The following is an 18,818-nucleotide window of genomic DNA, read 5'->3' as shown; positions in this document are numbered from 1 at the left end:
AAAAAAAAAAAAAAAAAAAAAAAAAAAAAAAAAAAAAAAAAAAAAAAAAAGGAAAGGAAATCAGTATATTGAAGGGAAGCAAATTTTGACCCTGGCCTCTAAGGTTTAATAAGGGCACCTTTCAGAGTAATGTTAATACTGAACAGTGTATGTTTAAGAAATTGGTAGCCTACTGAGATTGATTAATTTATAGTAGGACGGCCACAGCAATGGATTCTGTTCTAATCCTAGTACCGGTAAGGTGCCCTCAGTAGCTTAAAGAGCTGTTGTGATAAAACTGTGAGTTCCCTCATTTATCGTCTTCCCATTTTGTGCTTTCTGAGAATTTGTGGAAGCCACAGCCCTTCAGTGTGGCTGGACAGATTTCCTGGCTCAACTGAGCTCTGCTTGAAAGCCTAGAATACTCATCAACAAATAGATGCCATTTGAAAATTTGTTTTGGGGCTTTATTTTAATTCAACATAAGGTATTAAGAAAGAGGAGTTGGAAATCACTTACAGCAGTACCAGCCTCTCCAGAGGGACCCTTCTCACCAGCGAAGCCAGGGGGACCAACTGCACCTGTTTCTCCAGTTCGGCCAACTGGACCTTGGTCACCACGAGGACCACGAAGCCCTTCTTTTCCAGCAGGACCAGGGGGACCAGGAGGGCCAGAAATACCCTATGAGGAAATGTACAAGGTTATTTCCTTTCTGTTATGCACCAAAGATCTGGAAGAGAGCAGCAGAGATTCTAGATCTTAAGATGCAAACAATGTGATGCAATAAAATAATACCCCAGTCATTTGGGGAACATATTTGGAGTTTTTAACATTTTTTCTTGCAGAAAGAAGCAAAGCTATTCCTGTCTTCCTTTATGAGGCCGTAACAAAGCATATTATGGAGGAGAGACTGTGGTAAATTTCTGTGAGGAAAAACATTGTGCCACTGATACTCTGGCATATTGGAATCAGAACTATGTAGAGTGATAAGAGTTAGTGATAAATGAATGGGACTCTGAGTTTCGAAGGACTCTTCCTTTTCTTTCTTTCAGAAAGCCAATATGGGCATTTTGTTCATAATTGAGGAATCACACATGCTTTTCAACTAGGTTTAATTAAATGTCTACAGGGAATGAAGATTTTTCTGTTATGAACCTGTAAAAAGGATTCCAAGAAATCAACATCTTTGCTATTTTTCTTTCCCTGAAACCTTAACCGGAAGACTTAATCCTTGGTAATTAATTAAATTTTCTTGAGTCCTGACAGGAGAGTCTGAATCAGAATTAAATTAGAGACCAAACCACCTTTAAATTCAGGAACAATTATACCTTAACAATGGAGGCAGAATGTTAGCCATAAAGGGTAATTAGATATAGAAATATCTGATATGTGACTAAAACTGTTCATTTTATTTTCAAAGAGACCATGCCCCTGAAAGGGGACTGGTGTTCACATGAATAAAAGCCTCTTAAACTGATATTATAAAATATAACTTGTGATGGTTTTACCTTAATGGTTCAGAAAAAACTGATTTCACACCAGGAGAGTAATAGCAAATAATAGTCATGTGTTTTCATGAAGAGTTTCCTACCAGTTTCCTACCAGAAGCCAGGCCTTTTGGCTACAGTAAACGAAGACACATGTTTGGAGTGATTTACTTACAGAGGGTCCTGGGGGACCAGTCCGTCCAGCAGCACCAGGGAAACCAGTCATACCCTACGAGCCAAGCACATTAGAATTCCACAGTCAATATCAACTCCAAGAAGTTGGGTAAGATGGGAATTTCTTTCTTTTTTTTTTGGAAAACCGGTACACATGACCACGGATAGACCAAGGGGTAAGAGGTAGGCAGCTTTATATAGGATATTACTTAGCCAGGACCCTGAAGGCCCTCCTTCTCCACACATCTTCCTTACCAGCATGCCACCAGTTGCAATGCACATATTTTGCATTAAGGTTTCGACAGCCCTTTCTAAAATGCTGACATATTATCTTATGGTTCTAAAGGCATGAAGATAAGACACTATATCATTATTATACATTAATGTGTATATATTAATAACTATATTGGCCACCTGGCTGAGTGGTAAGGAATTGACACTTAATAAGTAATGGTGTTCATGGAGGAAAGAACAACAAATGACCTAGAACATTCAGCACTGTCCAGTGAGAGAATAAGTCAGTAAAGTCCATTTTTGGAGAGCTCTGGGTCTCTAGAGAATTGTTGTGATAGCATTGGCGCAAAAGGGAAGGACGTAGTCAGGCAGAAGAAAGGACATATTAAGAAACAGATGAAGGGAACCAAAGAAATAGTCTTTCCTACTTCACAATTAAACTGTCTAGGGTCCGCCTTGGTTATTACTTCCAGTTAGGTGATAGCAACATATACTGAGTTCTAGCTGGATTCAAGTTAACATCAATATTGGAATTGCCCTGAATAGAACGAACTTGAATCTCAAATGTTTTCTCATGGTAGTCTAAATTTACCAAGAATTTCAAAACTTTCGATTTGTCCTTAATAGATTCTGAAGAAAGAAAAGTGGTCAGAGTCCATTGTAAATACTCACAGGAGGACCTCCATCACCACGACTTCCAGCAGGACCAGGGGGACCATTTGGACCCTAAATGCAAACAAAAAGATGGGGTCAAATCACACACAATGTTAATTATAAATGTTAACTTATAAATGTTAATCTTTTCTTCAAAGGGATCATTCCTGCATCTCTTAGAAGAAAATGTAAAAATAAAAAATGACTATCCGTCAGAATGTCCTTCAATATTACCACCCTTATGAGGTTATTATAAAATTAAAACAATATTTATGAAACATTTATACATCGTAAAACAGTGTGCAAATGTTAATCCTTCCTTTATTTGCCATCTTCTATCTGGTATATTCCCTGTTGCATAGTAGGCACTTGACAGATGTATGTTTAGTTGTAAGATCTAATGGGTAGCTACACAGGCTGTGTGGACCATCAGTGAATTCAACTTACAGATGGGCCAGCAGCTCCGACGGGGCCTGTGGGACCAACACCACCATTTTCACCCTTAGGCCCTTTGGCTCCTCTTTCTCCTTTAGCACCTGGTTGACCAGCAGCACCCTGTTGGAAGGAAACAGTTCTGATATTCTAACCCACTCTATTTCCCAACTTAGGATATTTTCAGATTAGTCTTCATTATGTGATACTCACAGCGGGACCAGCAAATCCATTGGGGCCAGCAGGACCAACCTCACCACGTTCACCCTAGGTGGGAGAATGGATTTTAAAATATCTTAGCAATCCTAGGTTCATCAATGTCTAAACATCATGAGGTGTAGGTATCTAAAATGATCAAGGTTCTTACTTACAGGGCTTCCCCGAGGACCAGCAGGACCAGCAGGACCAGCAGCACCAGCTTCGCCCTATAATGGGACCAAATATGAGTCTGTTAATGTGCCTGACGTGGATGCTTGAAGACTTGAGAGGGAGAGAGAACAGTGGTAGACAGTGGGCTATTGTCAGAGTCTGTAGCTGTCTTGGAAGAGATAAGCAATACACATTTCATGGAGTAAAATGAAGTGCATTTTTACTTAATGCTATATTCATTTTGGGGGTTAAGAGGTATTGGTTGTACACTGAAAAAAACACTATAAATCAGTGTCCACAATACCAGGAGGAGGACATTTTAATTTTTAGATGGACATGGAGCTAATCTATTTGCTACAAGCTTTGCAATACAATAAATAAGATCTATTTTAAGTGGGCTGTTTGATGCAAAATGGGCACACTATGTATTTTATTGATTTTTTTTAAAAAACAATTGAAGGCTTTGAGAAGCCTCAGTGCATTAGGATATTGTTAATAGGCAACATGGAAAGACTTTAAAACAAATGATAGGGATTAGTGTATAGATCAGATAGCTGGCACATCTATAGAAAGGAAAAAATAATTTTAAACATAAAGCATTTGTTTCCTGCTGCTCTATCACAACAGCTAGGCTTTTAAATAGGTGGGTTTTATACCAAGCCATAAAAATGAATTGCTGGGGCTCTTTGGGACTAGGGAAGGCAGGAAACTTTAGATATTGTTGCTGGCTCAGTGAAAATGCATGCTTACCCGGTCACCTGTGGCTCCAGCAGGACCAGGGGCACCTACAGCACCAGGAGCACCCTAGTACCAAAAAGGAAACATGTTATTAATAACACCGCATATCATCAAAAGTGAACCTAGTCGTTTCTTTTGCTGTGCTTATACAGTGACTGAACACTTTTACTGTGCTCTGGTTGGACATCAAGAAGGCTTCTGACGCATTTCAGTTCTAATTGCCAAGACTATTAAAAGCCACTATCAGAAGGAGAGTACTCCAGTAATAAAGGTTATGGAAATGTGTAAGTCAAAGGCAGGTCAGAAATTTGGGAGATCTGAGCTTTCTGCTATTGTAAAATTCCCTGTAGAGCAGCAAATGAGTAGCCTTGTTTGAAACTGTTAGAACTATGTGATTCAAAGGAAATACTGTTACAAATGTGCTACAGTCAGTTTTCAGCTCCAAAGGAGAGGTGAAAAAAAGAATCCAGGCCAATTGTGGCCTGGAAGACCCACGATGCTGACACTCTATATAGGGTAATTAGACCATCATGTGATTATCTTTGGCATCTTCATGGCGTTAACATCTTTAGGGCTGTTCTTTGGGTGACAAATTTCTAGGGAGTACCTTTGAATAACTATAGAAACTTGTTAGAGGTTCTGGCTTCTTAAAATGTAAGAGAGTATTTTTTTAAAGCTCTATTATCACTTGAAACAATCATTCAATGTTCTATTAAACCTAAAGCTTTTGGTCTATAGTCTGTAGTTGGTATAGTTAACATAGGGAAGTTAGAAAATTCAGGGTATTATTTTCAAAGAGGTTAAATCCCGTTGAATTTTTCCTTTGGAACATGTAAAATGATACTATTAGTCATAGACCCAGGAAGGAAAGGAATACTATTTTAATAAACTTGAATCCTTCGTATGTGTGTGTGTGGGTAGTTGTAATTTGGAAACTTCTCAATTCAAATGCTAAAAAAAAAAAATCTAAGTACAAACAAACATACAAACAAAATTCTACTCACACGAGCACCATCTCTGCCAGGGTTACCAATTTCACCTCTGAGACCAGGTTCACCCTGAAAGTATAAAGCAAGGGCAACTTTTTGTTTTCTGACCAAATTTTTGAATCAAAATTAATATAATATTAATAAGAATAAAATAATAAAAAAAAACTTTAATAAAGTTTTTTTTTGACAGAAGATGCTATTGATACCATCAATCATTTAAGATTTTTAGCAATGTTTCAATTCCTTACCATTCATTCTGTAGAATGCTAATTGAGAAAAAAAATGAGGAAAAAATAATGCAAGGCCATCTCCAGATTAAACAATCTTTTCTAATTTCCGTACACCCTCCTGAAGCATAATCAAGCAAGGTACAGATTCATGTGGACAGAATTGTAAGGGAACATCACAATGGGCTGCAGCGCCTGATCACTCTTATGGCATAACTAATGCAGCAGCACGGTTGACAGCTGTTCAATATAGCTTCTTCCCATTAATTAGGGCAGGATGAGGCATTATTGTTAGTGGCATTAAAATGAGCCTCATGTATTACTCAACACCATCTGTTTGTGTGAAATTCCATGATAGCAAGGAATTTTGCCAGATTAGTGAGTTTAGAAATGTGTAGGTGCTAGGTGGCAGAGGGAAATGTATGTAGATAGATATCAAAATGCTACCAGACCACCTGCTAAGAATTGTGAAAACTTGGTCATCTTTGTGCAGCCTTCTTTGCTATTGTTCATCAACAATATATATTAGGGTTCAACACTGGGAGGGTACCTTTTCTCCCTTGCCTCCAGGTATGCCAGCAGCACCCCTCTCTCCTGGGAGTCCACTAGGACCAGATGGACCAGCAGTGCCCGCAGCACCAACAACACCAGGTTCACCCTCGAGTCAAACACATATGAAATCAATTTTAGTGGAGAAAGAAGAAAACAAAGAATCAAACTCTTGAAGAATTCCAATTTAAACAGTTATCTAGAAAGGCTTCTTGTCAGCTTTGAAACACAAAGAAGGGCCGGGCTATTGAAAGGAAGGAGAATATAGCAGAGAGGGATGCTGTTAATGACATGGTGACGGAAGAGATGAGGGTGTGGGAGTGCACAGCTGCGATTCTTCTATAACCTGCTTCAGTCCTCTTAAGGGTAGCAGGCATGGAGAAGAAGAGGATAGGACAATGGGAAGCAGAGAGTAAAAAATGTTTATCCACAGACATTTTTCAAGGATAAGTCTCTTAGCCCAGATAGAAAACATGGAAAGAGACCCTATCAATTGAGGAGATGTTTGCGTTCTAATCTCCTTAAGAGCAGAAACTGTATCTTCCATTTTTATATAAAACCCTACAATTCCGCATACTTAAAACCTGTTGACTAGCTTCTGAGATAAACAGATCCCTTTGAAAATACTACCTCATAACACCTTAGTTTCTTTATTTCCTCTCCTTCTTAACGTTGTTTTAATTTTTCCCGAGAATATCCTTCCATATGCTAATACAGCTTTTGGCAACAAATGTTTACATTTTTTTCCCCAGAGTTAAGAATTAAAGTAATAGGCATCATCTTCTTTTTATTGTGGCTAAGGTAATCTCTTTTTTAGAAATGTATAATAAGTCTATTTTAAAATCTAAACCACAGATTTTATTTTGGAACACAAGTTTCCAGATGTATTTTTGGGGTGAATGTATTGTCCAATGAATTTTCATCATCATAAACTCTTATTATTAAAATTTAGACTACTTTTTGAAATTTTACTCTATGGAATGAGATGTTAAGAAGACAAAAGTTTTTTCTCTGAAAATAATGTCCAATGTATACAATGTTTCTAGATTAAAACAAGCACATAAACAGTGTGATAAGAAAAGGGTGAAAACCCATACTAATTCATTTATGTTTGGTGAATACTGAATTTTCCCCCACAGTTTGTTGCTGTTGTTTGTTTAGAATAATTCAGGTCCACTGGAATCAAATTGCTCTTTACTGAGAGGGAAGTCATCACAGAACTGGAAATAAATAAAAATCTGAAAAACAATTATCTTTCTATTGTCAAGTGTCTACTTATTGTGGTGTAGACTGGGCCAAACCAGCACTATATAAAACATAAAAGTTTACCTTGTTTCCATCAGGCCCTGGGGGTCCAGAAGGACCACGGCTTCCAATAGGACCAGTAGGGCCAGCAGCACCACTCTCACCTGGGGGACCACGTTCCCCCTGGAAAAAAGTGATTAGAAGAAGTATTGCACCATTCATCACTTCCAGGGGTACTGTTCTACATATGAGAGTTTACACTTGTGTAACTTTTGAGCCCTGGTTCTGCATTTACTAGAAAATTAAAATTTTTTTTGTTATTAATTTCCCCACTAGTAAAATGAAGAGATTGATGAGATCTTCTCTGAAGGGTCACTTAGCTCTAATGCTCTGTGACTACAACTCCAGAATTTGTTGCTTCTAGGGTATAATATTCAACTTTTGAAATTCATTTTCCTCTTCTGGGGAGTCTTTTCTGTGATAAATCCATAGGCAAAAACAGATGCCAGTTATGTGTAGTATTAAAAGGAAAAGATTGTGTCATTTTTTTGAATACAATGGAGGTGTAGATAAGATTAGATATTCTCCTATCTATGTCCCCCTTTTTGTTGTGTAACAATGATGTAATAGTTATAATCATGTGTATTATAATGTATATATGTATTTGTGTATATATCTTTGTTTATCTAAATATCTCACAATTTACATCTAAATATCACTAGAACATATAGCATTCTATAGCCCAGAATATTTATCACATAGGTTCACACTGTAACTGTTTCAAAAGACCTTGATATTAAGTTGATTCTTTGAGCTTCCTACATATGTGTTAACTATTGACATGATCGAATACTTTCAGGGCAAATTAATCATTTCAGTTATGCTAATATCCACAGAGAAATTAAGTCTATTTTTTTCATATGACTACTCATAAGTTCAGCTTTAGACTTTGAACATGAACACACATTGCCAAAATTAACTTTAGATCTTAGTAAGATATTACTTTTCCTTAGCTCAAACTGAGCCACTGTCACAAATGTAGCATAGTTGTCTATATAAATCACTGACTATAATATATATAGTGATTTATTTATGTTTCTTATAACCATGTAATCATTGAATAGGAAATATGAGCACTAAACAAAACAGTCTACTATCAGCTTAGAAATCTCATGCTCTCTACAGTCTACATTTGACTGTAGAAGAGCCCCAGAGACTTGTTGCAGGGTCATCAATGGCTTTAAGGAGAAAACACTACTACTTTTTAAAAACACATTGCCAGAGTTTATGAAAGTTAATGAAGTAGCACTTACTCTTGGACCAGCAGGACCAGGGAGACCAAACTCACCAGGGAGACCCTAGGCAAAACATGAGAATAAATAAAGCACGAAATTTATGTGTGATCTCTAAATTCATTGCTGATTAAGATATTTGAAAAAATTTGAAAGAGTGAAATAAAGCCAGCACTATCTAAATGAGTGCATAAGTACACAGGTTAATAAGAACAACTTTTAGTACTGAAAGATACAGACAGAGAGAATTTTTTTGGTGACAAAAATGTATCCATCCCAGAGCTTGGTATCAAAAAACTTGTTTCCTATTATTTAGTTTATTGCCTTTTTAAAAAGTGACAAAACTGACTATTTCCTTTGATAGTAAGATAAATAATAATGAACAATATTAGACGTTGCCTATTTTTAGCTATATAACAGACTGTCTTCTTAAGAGAAATTATCATATTCGGTACATTACCTAGTTAATTGTATACCCAAGTGTATCTCTTTTATTACTGACCAGCTGTCTCCTTAATGTGCCCTACTGTTGACAAAGGAGACCAGGCCACAGAATGTAACTAAATTGAGGCACATTCATCACAATTAGAGAGAAAATGACTCAGAACTCATGCCCTGATTGTGGATAGCAGTGTCAGATCTGAATGCCAAGAAAAACATAAAATAAAATTTTCAGGGTCTAGTTTGATTGAAAATCATGCATTTCCTTTTTCATTATGGAAAGGAAATAATTTGTATCTTAACATTATCAAGAACAATACAAAAAGTAAGGCTACTACATGAAATATTCATTGATAGATTTTACTTTCATAATGTGATGTTTCATTAAATCTGGAAAACAAAGTAATCAGAACTAAAGTAATTTGGCTTATTCTCTCCATCAGCACAAACATATGTAAAACACTGTCATTAACATATGAAATATGAAATTTTCTTTTATATATTATAATTGCATAGCAGTGGGGGTATTAAACAGGGGGAAATTCCCAAGTTTAGTAGTTACTATTTACTATTACTTGCTTTACTCACCCTTTCTCCTGGTTTGCCAAGTTCACCGGCTGGACCTGAGGGGCCAGGCAGACCCTAAAAATGAAAAGAAATACAAACAATCCTATGGCTATGTTCAGGAAATTTGCTAATAATTAACTTTTGGTGGTGGTGGCTACCAAATATCAACATGAGCATGATTGCATGTTATTAAAACATTACACAAAAGTTTATTTGAAAAAATGTATCTTTCTTTGCTTCAGTCCTGAAATCATGTTTATTGTGGTGGAGGAGAGAGATACAGAACGGTGATTTACAGCTGAATAATGTGACCAAAGGTGGTATTGTATAGGTTTGAGTTGACTTACCTGGAAGCCTGGAGGACCAGCGGGACCCTGTTCACCTTTTCCACCTTGGACACCCTGAAAGTGACAGGAAAGAGAGCATAAATAGCATGTAAATGTATGTCACCACTGCTGTCTAGCCATATAACACTTGGACTGAAAAACGGAGATGGTCAGTTTGAGTGACTATATGCATTCCAGGGCAGAAGAGCACAAGAGTGGGAGAAATACTCACCTGTGGTCCAGGAGGTCCCTGAGCACCATTGTTTCCATCAGGACCTGGAGCACCCTAAAAATTTTTAACAGAAAGGCTGATGGTTACCTGAGAGCCAGGCAGTTTAAGATGTCTCAAAACCTCATGCATTACTTCCTTAAAACAAGTTTGTCATTTTAGCATGGATTAAACCCATTGTGGGTTCCCACCAAAGCCCAAATACTGCCTACTAACTTTTTAAATTTTTAATTTGTGTGGGTATATAGTAGGTATATATATTTATATTCTATTTGATAGGACTCAAGTGAAGTCTGCAGATACAAGGCAATTTTTAAAAGCCAGAGAATGCTACTACATATTCATACCCTTTTAATTACAAAATAAATAAAACAAAAGCAAAGTGCTTCTGTATTTTTGACCTAATGTACATTCTGATTTGTTTTTGCTCACTGTCTTATAAGTTTGGTTTTTAAAAAAAGATATTTTATGTTGGTAAAAGGACCCGTGGAGATGCCATCTTGAAAAGAAAGGGACAGAATATCAGATGGGGTAAAAAAAAAAAGTGTGGTTCTTAGATGAATGATATGTGAATAGATCTGTGCACAGGCTGGCACCTACCCGAGCACCAGCAAGACCAGCATGACCTTTATCACCATTTTTGCCAGGATCACCCTGTAGTAAAAATGAAAAACAAAACAGAACAAAAAACAGCCTTACACAATTAATGTCAAATTAACCACAATGATTTTGGAATGCTGATTTCCTGCTTGCTTTTGTGTTCTTTTGAGATCCCTAGTCTATGGATTCTGTTATCTAAGGATAATCCATCACCATGCAGCTCTGGGTACAGTAAGATGTCCCTGAGTCTGGGGAAGCATGGGGCTCAGGGGATGGATTTTCAGCAGGGATACAGGATACTCTGGAGGTCAACTTTTAATGTGGTAAGAATGTGATAAGTGGCCTGTAGTTTTCCTGTGTTGAACGGAAACCCCCTGAGACTGGACTGATTCCCAGGAGAGAAATACTAGAGTTTTGGTAAAATATAGGCACCAAAAGTGCTGAGAGTAAGAAAGATGTGGTGATTCTTACAGTGGGGCCTTTGGGTCCAGGGAATCCAATGCTGCCAGGCTCTCCTCTTGCTCCAGCTGGACCAATTGGGCCAGGCCTGCCGTCGATGCCAGGGAGGCCCTACAAGCAGTTTATTTCAGGTTTACTCAGGGTCAACATGTTCTTACAACCTCAAGCTTATGATGCTGCCATGGGATGAAACAGAATAGTTTTCTGAATGCACAGAGCTTCTTGTATAAAGCGTCAATAAATTATGAATCCATTTTCCTTTTCCAGGATGTTGGTACACAAATAGCCAATTCAATCTCATATGTACGCAATTTCCCTGGTTCCCTTCTCTTGCCATACCCTTGTCACCTGCTTCAATTTTCCCTGCCACGTTTTTCTCTTCCCTGCTCTGCTTTCAGTCCTGCATTCATTTGGACTCCATAATTACAATCTATTACTGTGCATTCCCAGTTGATGTATGTGTCTGATATTTATTTTCAATGTGCTCATGTATAAATAAGCCACAAAATGGACTTGATAAGGGTGCAATAAGTGTCCTTGAAAATATAATGGAAAATGAGCAATACTTACGACAGGACCTTCTTTTCCAGCAGGGCCAATATTTCCAGGGGAACCAGGAAGACCCTACAAAATAAATGAGGATGCTTTTACATTGGCATTTTAACTCACATACTCAAGAATCAGATTGACTGAAGTCTCACAAAGGCACTTCCCCACCGCCTCGTTGCCTAGGGTAAATCATTAGGAATATTAGCCACTAGCTGGGAAGTGTGAAAAGAGCTCTGAAATTTTGTATTTTTTTTGTGGCTTTCCTTTTATTGAACTTTAGTGCAACTGATCCATTCATAGATATCTCAAGAAACTGTTAAGCAACATGCTATATGGACAAAATGTATCATGTTGTTTACCTCGTAATAGAAAAACTAATACTTTTAGTAAGCATTTTCCAAAGTGGATATTTTATTGCTATATTTGGTGTCCCTACTACATGTTTATGGTACAATTACAGTTGATATTCACCCATAAGAGATAATGGAGGCAAAAAAATTACTCTATTGCTATGGATTAGAGTGTCTATGGACCTAAAGGTTATTTTTCCATAGCTAGTGTGATGCTGAATATATTACAGCACTTTGTGATTGCTGGAAAAATGACTTCACTTATGAATCTAATAAACGAATAATGTATAGTCCTAATATATTTCATGAACACCTTATATAAAACTCACAAATTAAGATAAAAGATTCATGCTGATAGGAGAACCAGTCTAATTTGGATATATTAAAATAGATCTATCCTTCCAAAAACCTTATGGCCATTGTATCAAGTAATAAATAGAAAATTTATGAACTAATTAAATACATAAAAATACTGAGATTTGATAAAGTTAAGTTAAAAATGTAACTGTCAGCAAGACTACTAACAAATCTACTTTTGATGTTTTTATCGTTAGCTTCAATATTAACTAAACCTTTACAGAAGGAAATAATGCCAGGTGTGATTTGCTCAGAATTGGTCTGAAACTTACTCTGGGTCCCATGAGACCAGGCTCACCAGGGCGACCAGCATCTCCATTGGGGCCTCGGACTCCAGCAGGGCCACTTGCACCTCGACTACCAGCAGGGCCCTATTCAAAAGAAAGAGACAGGGGAGGAAGATGCTAAAGCTAATGACACACCCACTACCAGAAGCATCAAGTTGCTTCCTAGGAAGTAAGTGATGGACAGCCTACCATGACGCCAGCTCTGCCGTCAGCTCCAGGAAGACCACGAGAACCAGGACTACCCTGCAAGAAGTTACATGAAATAGAGGGAATTAAAGAAATCTCTTGACTTTGTTAAGGTAGAGTTTGTTAAAACATAGCATGATTTCCTTATGGGGGAGATACAGACACAACCAAGCCAAAACACTTCACCCAACCCCCAGAGGAATTCATAGATGAGCATCCTGAAAAAGTAGGTCAACACTGTTTCCAGGCCGATTTTATAACATATTAAATTGAGAGTCACTGATTTAATAAGGCAGATGGAAAGTAGATGCTTCTTTTGCCTAAGAAAACACAGTCAGTAATTTTGACCAGTTCCCAAGGACGGGGTGTCATGATCTGTCTCTCATGTGTTTGGTTGTTGGGAGCATTTGATACCTACTCTCAGCCCAGGAGGTCCTGGAGGGCCAGCAGATCCAGCTTCCCCATTGGGGCCTCTCTTTCCTTCTTCACCACTGGGACCAGGAGGACCTTGGGGTCCAGCAGAGCCCTGTTTAATGAGAAGAACGAAAGAAGGGGAGTAGAAAAATAATTTTTTTGTTATGTCCAGCTGGAGAAACTGGAATAAAAAAATAATTAACTTTATAAAATTGTGATGATACTTACAGGCTCACCCTTGTTACCACTCTCTCCTTTGGAGCCAGCTGGACCAGGCTCACCCTAGGATTTAATACAAAACAGTGGGCAAATGACAAACACTTGTCAAAACTCTCTTGCAGACAAATATCTTAGAATATTTGTGGGTCAAGGTAAAGAGAAGCTCAAGTTCTTTAAGAAACGTGCCTAGGTCATATTTAAATTGCCTACAGGGGAATGGTATTAGTTGAAGGGACAAAACTGAGATTGTAGAACATTGCCTCATTTACCTTGAGGTAATGATCTAAGATAACAGGAGGGGCATGTCTGTGTGCATATAGCAGATGGGAATGTACATACATATACTTATATATGAAATATAAACTAAAAATGCTAAGGAAGGGAAAATAGGAATAGTAAAACTATAAGTGGAAGTCTAGATAGTGATGAAATGATGGCAGAGCTGGTATTTCAGGATGATGAGAACCACAGTCGGGACCACTTACAACAAGTCCTCTGGCACCAGTAGCACCAGCAGCACCAACAGGGCCAGGAATACCACGGGGTCCAGGGAGGCCGGGAGCCCCAGCAACACCAGGAAGGCCCTGTGAAGGAAAATGCAGTGTGGTCCATTAGGGAGGTGATGGGCTACAGAGGCAGCACATATTAAATGCCTTTAAAATTGTAGCAGCACATTTTAGCTACACAGATATACTCACAGCAGCACCCTTGGCACCAGCAAGGCCATTTGCTCCAGGATTACCCTATGAGGAAAAGGAAAGGAGAAGGGTATTACTTAATTGGAATATTTCTGTTCTTCTTCGACCTCACCTTCATTCTTCTTCTTCCCCTTGCCCTGCCCTTGTTTTTTTCTACTCAATAAAGGTTAAAGACATTGGCTACTTACAGGAGGTCCAACGGGGCCGGAGAGGCCTGGAAGACCCACTTCACCACGGGGACCGGCAGGACCAGCAACACCAGGGTTACCAATAGCTCCAATTTCACCCTAAAAGAGGAAATTAAACCAAGATTTTAACTAGCAAATAATGAAACAGCATATGTGTTTTTAAGACACCAAGTTTTAGGAATGTCTTCATAAAGCTTCAAAATTGCAATTATTTTTCTTATCTGTTTCATTACAACAAGAGTTGAGTTTGGCTTTCTATTTTCTTTGCCTGGTTCTGCCATCTTGGCTACTGTTGCCACCTTCCTTCTTCTTCTGCCTCTCTATGGTTGACTCTGTTTCTCAGTCAGTCCTAACTAACTTGGGAGAATCAATTTCCATGTTGCCATCTATATCAATGATCACAGTGTGCAAATGCAGAGAGATGATCTATTTCAAATGTAGAGTGAGAAAACTGGTCATTCTATGTCCATTTTGAAGGGAAAGAATAATTAAGGTAATTTTTGTAATTATCTCTCTATCTGCAAACACAGTTCCAATCTTTCACATCACAGTAAAAAGTTCATCAAAGTAGTGACAATGGTCACCAATGTTTTTACCTTGGGACCAGGGGCACCTGGGAAGCCTGGAGGGCCAGCAGACCCAATGGGACCCTGAAATCAAAGCAGAAGGTGGTAAGAAATGTCCTCCAAGTTAATTAATGAAACAATAATAATGACAGAAGATTGAAGTTGCTTACGATGGCATGATACTATTTGATATTAGCAAAGAAAAACCTGACAGCCATTCTGTTGTCATTAGGATCTCATCAAAGGCAAGACACTCATAGTATCCAGGGTGGGGGAGATTTTGCTTCATACATCAATCAAAAGTTCAGGTACTTATAAATGGCTTACACTACTTATAAGTAGAGCCTTCAAAAGACCTCACAGAACATTTGGTAAAGTGTCTGAAATGATGCTATTTCATAAGTTAACAAACAGCTCCCACCCCACACTCTCAACCCCTTTCAAATTCCCCAGTGTCAAAACTTACAGCAGGACCCACGGGACCCACACTTCCGTCACTGCCACGGGCACCCTAGGAAGAAAATAAAGAGGAAGATTAGGTGGAAAGTTAAACAACAGTCATTAGAAGATTTTTTTTTAAAGGATAAAATTGAACAAAAATGGAAGCACTTACAGTTGGGCCAGGGGCACCAACACGTCCTCTCTCACCAGGAAGCCCACGGGCTCCCTAGAAGCAGAAATATTTTCAATAAAATCCAGAATGTTAATTTAAAAAAAGTCACAGGCATCATTTGCTATGTTCAATTTCCAATGTGTACAAGAATACATTAAAAATAAATAAGTCACCTTCTAATTCCAACTAAAAGGTAGTGGATTTCAATTAAGTAAGCAGAAGGCTATTAGAAAAATATCAAAGAATACAATGCTGAAGGATACAGTGATTAGCAAAAACATTAAAGAAGTTCCATCTCACAAAGAGTGTGTACACATTTAAATTTACAATGAAGTAATCAACACTTACTGTTTGACCTGGGGTTCCATTTTCACCAGGGGCACCAGGTTCACCCTACATCGAGAAGGATTGAGTTTTTGTTCAGTAAATATAACAATTATTTTTTCTGACAGTGCAATTTTATCCTATTATTTCACTTTGAATCATTCATATATTTCATAACATTTCTTACACATATAGATTGTTTTTCAATTATGCCAGACACACAGATTTTAAAATGTGCTAACATGAGTTTTTATTCAGATAGTACCACATATCAAGGTTCTAAGGAGATGTGGTTATTTGAGTGTACCTCCTCCCCAATTTCTCCATTACATTCTGGTATCATTTATATATTAGAAATGATATTATAAAAAGAGATGGCAAAGGATAAATTTACTTTCAATGTAACCATATTTATCCTCTTTAAAGTTATTTTGAACACTCAGTGTTATCACTTTCATAAAATGTGCATAAAAATTGAAGTTTCATAATATTTTTAGAGCTGTAATATTTATTTCCCATCTATATTCTTATCTTGAGTAAAAACCAGGGTAGTAGTGGTAGTGGCAGGATTTAATACTATGGCACAGGTAAAAGAACTTTATTTTAAAATAATCTGATTTAGATATAGGGGAAATATGGTTTAAGAGACCTCATAAGGACCCTTCATTTCCAGGATTCTATGTGAAGTCTATTCCTTGGGAATAAGCGTTGAATGGAAAGGGGGATAATTTCTAGTCTATGACTTTCTAACCTCTAGATGTGTGACTTTGGGCAAGTCACTGGCTGTCACTAAGCCTCAGTTTCCCACCTCTGTAAAATGAGGGGATCTCCAAAGCTCTTTCCAGCTCTAACATTTTATGATACAATGATTAGTAGTCTGAGCTGTTATATCGGGCTCTTGGGAGAATGAGTTTGACCTTATCCATTTGTGTGGCAGCTGGAAAGTTAGAACAGATTCTCCATATTCATGTTCATTTCTGGTCCCACTAGTATTCGTTACTCATTAATTTGTAATTACGTTGGTATTCACTTTAATATCACATTATCTCCTTAATAGGAAAGAGAACATTTTATAGTTGAAAACGCTGTCAGAGAAGAGCCTAGCCAAGAGATAACACACTTCTGAGACTTTAATTACCTAATTAAAATTTTTTTGAGTGTGCACAGATAAATCACAGGCAAGAGGTTGAAAAGTGTATAGTGACATGAATGTACCTATCTAATTAGTGCGTGGCAAAGGAGAATTTACGGTTTAAAATAATACAAAGTGTCCTAATGTCTGATTATGTTTATTTACTTTTACTTTGGCTTCAGAGATACACTGAAATTATAGAAAGAGGAAAGAAAATGGAAGAAGAAACTATTAATATTATTTTTATCTCAATTGTTTAATTGGCATTGAATTAAATAAATATTAATGATTGACGTTTTGTCACAGACTCTTATAGTTTCTATCACTGAGGGCTTTGAAGTATGGAAAAGGAAAAAAAAAACTTTTAGAATATGGGTAGTATTCAGTATAATATACTTTTTTGGAGATCATGGGAAATTTCAATTAATTGTTTAAAAGCAATGCTTCTAATTTAATATTTACCTTCACACCAGGAGCACCAGGCTGTCCCTTCAATCCATCCAGACCATTGTGTCCCTGAAAGGTGAGACTTATTAAAAAATGCTGTTCCATTATAGTGTTTGGTCAAATAAAAATTGTATATCTTTGCCATTAATCTCTCCTGGGTGAATATTGTCTGCTGCAGTAGAAAGAAGTCCAGTGTTCTAGGTCCCAGCAAACTCAGTCTATTGCCCTAGGTAGGTCACTTAACTTCCTTGCCATTGAGAGAGAAGGATGGAGGACTCACATCCTTTCCATACTTAATAATTCTATGATTTTCAGATGGTTGTAAATACTCATTAAGTAATACATGTTCTATATAATTTTTCCTGTAATGAGACTGTTTTTTGGTAGCTATGAACAGACTGAAAAAATTGCACCTCATTTTATTTTGAAGAAATCTTACTCTTTAACTCTTTCTTCCCTTTGGCAAACTCCAGGAGTTTGAAACTGAATATATGTGACCCAGGATTTTAAACATACTTGAGTTTTTTCCAAAAATTAATAGGCATTTTCCCTCATCTGAGGAAAGAATGTGCTCACCCTAATGCCTTTGAAGCCAGGAAGTCCAGGAGTTCCAGGGAAACCACGAGCACCCTTAGAAGGAAATGCAGAAGATGGTGAATAATGTTTTACCATAAATAAAAAGGCAGTGTTTCCTTCCCTCCAAAGTATTTATTCTCATCAAAGTTTAAGCTTTGAATCAAAGTCTAGTATACCTTTAAGCACAGAGCAACAAATAAACTTGCTCTGATGTGAGTAACTGAGAACATGGTGTTTGTAGAAAACACAGTTTAGTTGCTTATAGTATGCTTGCTGTCATTAGTATTCCATTATTTGCATGAATGAAATATATATGCAGTTTTTACTAGGCTCTTTTCTTTGTTAGATACCTCCGATTTATGGTATGAGTTTGGGTGACATCTATGTTGTCATTTAGATTGATGCTAGTTTTAGCAACTATCTTATAGACCTATGATGTCTGTGCTATCTACAGATGTAAAAAGTCTTACCTGTGGTCCAACAACTCCTCTCTCACCAGGTCGTCCGGGTTTTCCAGGGTGACCCTAAAACATGAAAACATCGTAGAGTCAACTTCTTCTTGGTAAACTATCAGACAAAATGGGGGCATCTTGGTTTTTACAAAAGGGGAGAAAGTTATCACATCAAAATGTGGATCCAGATACATATTTAGCATTTCCCTTAATACAAGCAGGTTAATTAATACCTCATTAAAATAATATTTTCCATATATTAAGAGTTCTGTCAAGTATATTCAGCATTTGGCAGAATACTTAATTTGAATCTACAAAATCTTCTTGAGGCAAGAGTATTTAAATAGCATTTTGAAAGTGCTTAAGAGTAAATACTTACATCTTCACCAGCCTTGCCAGGAGGGCCAGGTGGACCACGAGCACCTGCAGGACCCTAAAAAATGGGAGACCCATCATTTCATTAGGGTTA

At 37.5% G+C, this 18,818-nt stretch overlaps 1 protein-coding gene across 1 annotated transcript in view; it reads right to left on the bottom strand.

Moving 5' to 3' along the window:
- Nucleotides 1–18,818, bottom strand: part of COL1A2 (collagen type I alpha 2 chain) — a 36,653-nt gene that overhangs the window by 7,660 nt on the left and 10,175 nt on the right. The window contains exons 9-40 of the mRNA XM_017525116.1: nucleotides 18,729–18,782; nucleotides 18,368–18,421; nucleotides 17,898–17,951; nucleotides 17,337–17,390; nucleotides 15,767–15,811; nucleotides 15,419–15,472; nucleotides 15,272–15,316; nucleotides 14,836–14,889; nucleotides 14,240–14,338; nucleotides 14,052–14,096; nucleotides 13,839–13,937; nucleotides 13,363–13,416; nucleotides 13,139–13,246; nucleotides 12,724–12,777; nucleotides 12,520–12,618; nucleotides 11,562–11,615; nucleotides 11,004–11,102; nucleotides 10,533–10,586; nucleotides 9,936–9,989; nucleotides 9,725–9,778; nucleotides 9,399–9,452; nucleotides 8,391–8,435; nucleotides 7,162–7,260; nucleotides 5,834–5,941; nucleotides 5,072–5,125; nucleotides 4,080–4,133; nucleotides 3,332–3,385; nucleotides 3,174–3,227; nucleotides 2,976–3,083; nucleotides 2,547–2,600; nucleotides 1,642–1,695; nucleotides 499–660 (exon numbers count right to left, since the gene is read on the bottom strand). Of these exons, the coding sequence (XP_017380605.1) occupies nucleotides 499–660; nucleotides 1,642–1,695; nucleotides 2,547–2,600; nucleotides 2,976–3,083; nucleotides 3,174–3,227; nucleotides 3,332–3,385; nucleotides 4,080–4,133; nucleotides 5,072–5,125; nucleotides 5,834–5,941; nucleotides 7,162–7,260; nucleotides 8,391–8,435; nucleotides 9,399–9,452; nucleotides 9,725–9,778; nucleotides 9,936–9,989; nucleotides 10,533–10,586; nucleotides 11,004–11,102; nucleotides 11,562–11,615; nucleotides 12,520–12,618; nucleotides 12,724–12,777; nucleotides 13,139–13,246; nucleotides 13,363–13,416; nucleotides 13,839–13,937; nucleotides 14,052–14,096; nucleotides 14,240–14,338; nucleotides 14,836–14,889; nucleotides 15,272–15,316; nucleotides 15,419–15,472; nucleotides 15,767–15,811; nucleotides 17,337–17,390; nucleotides 17,898–17,951; nucleotides 18,368–18,421; nucleotides 18,729–18,782 (2,187 nt within the window). The remainder of the gene's footprint in view (nucleotides 1–498; nucleotides 661–1,641; nucleotides 1,696–2,546; nucleotides 2,601–2,975; nucleotides 3,084–3,173; nucleotides 3,228–3,331; nucleotides 3,386–4,079; nucleotides 4,134–5,071; nucleotides 5,126–5,833; nucleotides 5,942–7,161; nucleotides 7,261–8,390; nucleotides 8,436–9,398; nucleotides 9,453–9,724; nucleotides 9,779–9,935; nucleotides 9,990–10,532; nucleotides 10,587–11,003; nucleotides 11,103–11,561; nucleotides 11,616–12,519; nucleotides 12,619–12,723; nucleotides 12,778–13,138; nucleotides 13,247–13,362; nucleotides 13,417–13,838; nucleotides 13,938–14,051; nucleotides 14,097–14,239; nucleotides 14,339–14,835; nucleotides 14,890–15,271; nucleotides 15,317–15,418; nucleotides 15,473–15,766; nucleotides 15,812–17,336; nucleotides 17,391–17,897; nucleotides 17,952–18,367; nucleotides 18,422–18,728; nucleotides 18,783–18,818) is intronic.

This window comes from Cebus imitator, unplaced genomic scaffold, assembly GCF_001604975.1.
Source record: "Cebus imitator isolate Cc_AM_T3 unplaced genomic scaffold, Cebus_imitator-1.0 Scaffold37, whole genome shotgun sequence".
Lineage (NCBI taxonomy): Eukaryota > Metazoa > Chordata > Mammalia > Primates > Cebidae > Cebus > Cebus imitator.
This window is presented reverse-complemented; position numbering and strand designations above follow the sequence as displayed.